The sequence below is a fragment of the Gossypium raimondii genome, chromosome 7 (assembly GCF_025698545.1).
Source record: "Gossypium raimondii isolate GPD5lz chromosome 7, ASM2569854v1, whole genome shotgun sequence".
NCBI classification, from domain to species: Eukaryota; Viridiplantae; Streptophyta; class Magnoliopsida; order Malvales; family Malvaceae; genus Gossypium; species Gossypium raimondii.
The window spans coordinates 30,657,799-30,663,953 of NC_068571.1; the positions used below are offsets into that span (position 1 = coordinate 30,657,799).

Here is a 6,155-nt window from a genome sequence, read left to right on the forward strand (position 1 = left end):
TAATATAATAATAGAATGATTAAATATATAAATTCATTAACCTTTATTAATGTGTCCTGTTTACCAAATTTTGGTATTTAAAATAGAGAAAAAACTAGTGTTTAGTCCCTGAAATTATCAATATTTTTATATTAATCACTGATTTTAAATATTTTGATATTTAAAATAGAGAAATTGTGTCATGTTATCATTTGAAAAATATTTTAAATATTTTTAAAATTATTTAATATATAATTTTTATATTTTTAGATTTTATTTAAAATTATAAATGATAATGTGTCATAATCTCATAATACCTTAAAAGATATTATTAGGTTGAAGAACTAAAATTACTTTATCCCTTAAAAAATAAAATGCAAGTTGATGGAAAAAGCTGGATTGAAAATAATGGTAAGTGAGTGGACAACCAAACATTATATCACATTACATTACATAATGTTGAATAGTTTAGAAAACTTTTTAGTTTTGGTGGGATAGGGATAGGCTATTTCACCAAGTCTTGTTGAAGCTTTTTTGGGAATATGCGCACAAGGATGAAAACCAAAATAGAACACATTTAATTAATAGCACCCACTTGAAAATGGACAACCCTTCATTAACTACAACTAAACTTGCAATGCTTTTATTAATTGTGTCACTAATCTTAACCAGATGTGAAACTAGAGAATTATTGAGTAACTCTGGTTGTACAGGAATTCCCTAAGTTTTAACACAAATTCCAAAGATGGGGAAATACAAAGGAGCATACTAATCAAAGCTATTTTCTGGCTTCCCAACCACTTACTCTCCCCTCTTATTTTGTTTAGTTCCTACCTGTGCTTTGTTAGTGAAACATGATAGTTGATGCAACCCAACACAGTAGGGAGATGAAGAAATGAGATGAGATAATTCAAACCCAGTTAAGCTGGGATGCTTGTCCTCTTAGGGTCATGTTCATCAGTCGCTGGAGGATGTGACTAGTGCGATAAGCAGAGAGTACCTAAAGGATCTGTATTCATAGAACATGTTTTACATTAAGCAGAATGAATTGCCACCAGAGAGAGTGGATATGAGATCATCATGCTGCATCAGCATTATCATAATGTTTGACTACTTCAACCTCAAGGTCCAAAATAACAGTAAGCTAAGCTGCCAGAGGCCCTCAAACACTTAACCCTTCCTTCAAAAATTATATATTCACGGGTACTACTATATAAATCATGTTTAACAACCCTCTTTTTGGTTACTAAGACAATTGCATGAACCAGAATACTTAAACACGATGAAAGTAATCATTGATAGAAGAAAGGGGAGGTGGATTAATACTTTTTGAGTTACTTTGTTGTTTTTTAGATTTTCTAGCATGTACTATAATTAACAATGTCTTATAAATAATAATGGAAAAAGGGAGTTACCCATGAAGAAGCGTTGAAGCTCTGGAACTAAAGCGAAAGGTGGTAACCAAGAAGGGTTATATTGTTAGAAATAGGCGAAATAGACATGAGCAAGTTTTAGGAGGAAAAGTGTGAAGAAATCTAGAAAGTGAAGAAATAGATTCAAGCTAGAAAGGGAATGAAAAATAGAAGAGCGTACATACGTCAGCTTCCACGTACGGAAAAATATATTGTATCAATTGTATATGTACATATACATATATGAATGCACGGGTATAGGAAGAAATTCAGTTACAAGTTCCAAGAGAAGGATCTGTTTCTTCATTATGGTTTAACCTCAGCCTTGCCGTAGCTGAAGGTTGAGACATCATCCATAAGTAATCCTTCACCTTTGATCCATTCCCAACAAAGATTGGTGCATTCATGGCTCCATCCCTGCTGCTCATGGGAAATTATCCAGTTTTCTATGTCACGGGTAACTTGCATGATCACATCAGCTACAGTAGACATGTTTTTTAAGCATATAATAATACTAGCTAACATCCTAGCTACCTTCTCCTTATATGTAGAAAAGATGCAAGCTTGCACAATTATGGCAACAAACTAGCGTTTGGATTGTTAAGGAGAGAAATAAAGCACATTACTATGTCTGACTAAGGCTCATCATGTTGAGCAGGAGGAGGATAAGCTAAGAGGTTTCCTTACACATAGGGTTCAGCTGTTTTTTCTCTTAAGCCAGAATCCTCGAGTAGGCTTCAGAAGCTGCTTCAACAGTGCCATTTTGGGAACATTCCAGTGCTCCACGTGCCTGAAATGATTCCATAAAAGGATAGGTAAGTTCGTAAGGTAAGTACAAGACAGTGAAAGGAAATCTTCTCCAATTCTCCTCATTACTTGTTACCTGCATACTTTTCCAGAGCGTGCATCAAAAAAATACTCTGTATATCCAGTAGCTGCAAAGAATCTTAAAGCATTAAGCAAGCATGTGGATTCATATTGATGTGATGTCTTCAATGCCTGCGACCAGTACTGAACATGCCACCAAAAGTACCAATTACATACCAGAAAGAATAGGCCTCCAAGGAAATGACATTACACAACTAAATCGCCAGTGTCCCACTCCTTTGTTCTGCATGACAACATAAAGAAAGTTGTTCATAGTTCGGTTACATTGATGATGGTAGCAAGTAATGACACAAGTAGTGTAAATCGCACTGACCTCCAAGTCCTCCCACTTCATAAGTTTCATATTTGACTTCTCAATAAGAGATCCGAAGTTGGTGCAGTTCCTTTTGAAACGCCGAAGCCCTTTGAAGGAACCAGCTGGATCAGCGAACTCACAATCCTCTTCGTATGCATCAAGTGTAAGTTGCCCTGATTTCAACACAAAGATATTTATAGCTATTTCCTTCCTGGGACAATGAATGAAGGCCATCAAATTGTACAGACCAAAGAGATTTTGAGTGGATTTACTGAGCTTTGATTTTCATGTACCAGTGACAAAATATGATCTTTCAAAGTCATCTTTGATGGTTTGAATGACTGCAGTACGATCAATAGCTCCTGACCCATCTAAGCCAAGCTTAAGGTCTTTCTGGGCAGCTTCTTCAACCTTTGAGGGTGACCGGATATAAGAAGCAGCAATACCCAAAAGCTCGGAACCATACCAGGCTACCTTGAGAAGAACATTTTCGGGTGCAGATTCTTGTGTGGTGGTGGGTAAATTGCTCTTGGAGTTTTCTCCGTTGCATCTAATTGTGTATACGTTGCGGCTATAGTTTTGCCGGAGAAGGATGCACTGATGCTGTGACTTGACGTGGGGAACGGTGCAAGCGAAGGAAGGGATGACCGCCATTCCAGAGTTGAGGATTGGTGACTGCAAAGACTAAAAGCGGTTTCTTTTAAATATCTCGTTCCTTAGTGAACGATGGCCACAGAAACATCTCCATACAAAATTCCAGAAAATGGAGAAATAAAAGTAACATAATTACGACAGCAAGCACTGGATCCAGGGCTTGGGCTCTTGGTTTCCATATTTTCTTGGCTATATAGAACGGGCCGCAAATTATCGAATTTTTCCTTTTGCTTGGTGCAAATTATGAAAATAACATGATCATGGCCACCAAAGCCCAATGCATGCAGTTTAACAGTGGATTTGAGTTAAATTTAATTGACATTGAACCTCAGCCGAGTAACAAGGCTATAAACAGGATGGGTACCCTGAAGTTAAGCTGAGTAGAAACTGTAATTTCGGGAACAAGAAAATTGATAAATGATAAATTCTTTTACATTGAACTCAGTAGTCAGTACAGAATCGAATCCCAGATTGGAACTACCCTAAACGATGATATAATACAACCAAATCACCTGCATTTAATCATTCTTTAGGGCATACCTTCACAAAATGATGCAATGCACAATTTGACAACAAAATGGTACAAACATCTTTTTTGCCCTTTAGCAGGAGGAAACTCTCATCTCCGGCCACCCTTGGCACCCTTGCCACCTTTCCTGTCAAAGTGGTGAGCCCTCAGCTTCTTCTTGCGTTGTTGGGCTGCAGGACCACCACCACCACCACCTTCTCTAAAAGGCATACCCATTAGGGCCAATAGCTTCTGGCCTTCCTTATCGGATTTAGCTGTTGTCGTGATGCAAATATCCATTCCTCTGGGTTTACCAAGTGCATCAAACCTGATCTCCGGGAACACACTCTGTTCACGAATTCCGACACTGTAGTTTCCATGTCCATCAAAACTATTAGGATTTAAACCCTGGAAATCCCTCGTCCTAGGAAGCCCCAAGTTAATGAGCCGATCTAGGAATGAGTACATAACCTGTCAAATTAGCCACCAACCATATAGCAAATGGTTTCAGCATTTAAATGTGCAAAAGAAAACATAATTCTGTTAACAAGATGGCAAATCAATGCAACAAAGAGAACTAAACCTAAAGAAATAAGTTGTGAGCTCAATATTACAGCACGATGACAAGTGATTCACACAAATATACAACTGATAGAAAGGCTTTAAACCACATATTTGGGTAGGTTAAGTCAAGGAGCATAGCATAGTTAAGATCTCCTTTTCCTTTACTCCCCCTTACAACAGATCTGCTATAGTTGAATGTGTATTGGTCACAATCATAGCAATATCCGTACTTTATCATCTAAAGAATTCATAATATCTTCCAGTACCAGTGTTCCTAAGCACATTTAAGCAAATGTAACATAAAATCTTTCACTGACTGTCAAAGAAGAGGATTGCTCTTGCCTGTTATATCTGCAATTACAATCAGCTGTGTACTACCGCTATTAGTCCATGCCAAATCGAAACCACAATTGCTTTACTGCTAATACTTCTTTAACCAAAAGCAATGCTAATGTGGGGATTAGCTCAGAAGCAATGAATTATATAGGAAAAACAGACACTGCACACAATTATACATTCAAATTTCAGTAATGGGAATAAAGTAAGCTTACATTTCCTCTAAGAGTAACGGCGATTCCAAGTGGTTGACCTTCCCGTATCTTGAAAGTAGCAATAGAATTCCTGGCTCGCGTCTTCACAGGTCTTTGCCCCGTTATCAATGCCATCTCGTTCATTGCGGCTTCCAAGCCTTTCGCGTTCTGGGCAGCATCTCCAATCCCACAATTCACCACAATCTTTTCAAGCTTTGGAACCTACTAACCCAGAACCCCCACATTCCAAAACCTTAATACATAAGAAGCAAAAAATATATAAGAAATTAAGTCCATTATTAATTTACCTGGTGAATATTGGTGTACTTGAACTCTTCTTTAAGCAAAGGAATAATTTTGTCTAGGTAAGTAGTTTTGAGACGGTAGGGTTTTTCGGCTTCCGATTTATCCACCAACACAATCTCTCCCGTTGCCCTCACCGAAACGACGCCGGCGTATCCATTTCTGGGGTTAGCGTAGGGCAGGCGCGCGGAGAATGGTGGTGCAAGGAAAGGGGAGGGGCCGTGGAAGGAGGAGGATGTGGATTGTAAGAGCGAAGGAGACGCCATGAAGAAACAAGTTGGGATTGGGTTTTTCAGCTAAACGCTTATCCAGAACCGATTATGTGTGGAGCTTCGAATGATAGAGGTTTATGCGTGCTGGAAAATGGCATGGCTATTTGATTTATTTACGAGAATGCCTCTCATTCAAGTAGTCTGGTATGGTTTTTTTAGGTTATTTCCAAGGGCCATTATTTGGAATTGGATTGATTCATTTTTCTATGAATTAGGAGTAAACTACGAAGGCTACATTAAAATAGTTCCGATCTTATTTTGGTATTTTTTTTTGTCACAATTATTCGAATTGGTCATTGTCATTACAATTTTCGTTAATTCACTAACAGAATAATGATATGACACTTTTTTTTTTAACTTTTGACTAAAGTTAGGGAACTCTTTATAATTAATTCAAAACACTTTTTTTTTTGTTTATTTGCAATATAAAGATTTCAATGGTGGCATCATCAACATTTAAATCCTCCTTAAGAAGAGAGAATCCAACAATGACAACTATGGACAACGATGGACCATGACTATGGCCCCACCCTTTTCAATGAGCCTACTTGCCATAATAACACCATCGGCCACCCTATCGCCATCGACTACCACGGGTGTCAAGGTCTTGCCATGATTGATGACTGAAACTCTAGTTCATTTGTCAAGAAAGTGATCAACATTTTCCCCAGAGTGTTCTCTTTTCAACATTTCTTGAATTGGATTTTCATAGTCTCAATAGGATTACTAGTCGCCTCTAACACTCTCTTT

The 6,155-nt window shown here is 37.8% G+C and overlaps 2 protein-coding genes across 2 annotated transcripts; both read right to left on the reverse strand.

Annotated features, from left to right (window-relative positions):
* Window positions 1-1,505: 1,505 nt before the first annotated feature.
* LOC105796575 (uncharacterized) lies at window positions 1,506-3,336 on the reverse strand. The gene is made up of 5 exons (XM_012626318.2): window positions 2,868-3,336; window positions 2,593-2,747; window positions 2,436-2,502; window positions 2,275-2,326; window positions 1,506-2,181 (listed from the first exon to the last, which is right to left on the reverse strand). Exons 1-5 carry the CDS (start codon window positions 3,226-3,228, stop codon window positions 2,088-2,090), a joined length of 729 nt encoding a protein of 242 aa, XP_012481772.1. The 5' UTR covers window positions 3,229-3,336; the 3' UTR covers window positions 1,506-2,087.
* Window positions 3,337-3,638: 302 nt separating this feature from the next.
* On the reverse strand, window positions 3,639-5,473 carry LOC105796565 (50S ribosomal protein L5, chloroplastic). The gene is made up of 3 exons (XM_012626312.2): window positions 5,139-5,473; window positions 4,852-5,052; window positions 3,639-4,207 (listed from the first exon to the last, which is right to left on the reverse strand). The coding sequence occupies exons 1-3, from the start codon at window positions 5,397-5,399 to the stop codon at window positions 3,848-3,850; spliced, it is 822 nt and encodes a 273-aa protein (XP_012481766.1). The 5' UTR covers window positions 5,400-5,473; the 3' UTR covers window positions 3,639-3,847.
* Window positions 5,474-6,155: the final 682 nt, after the last annotated feature.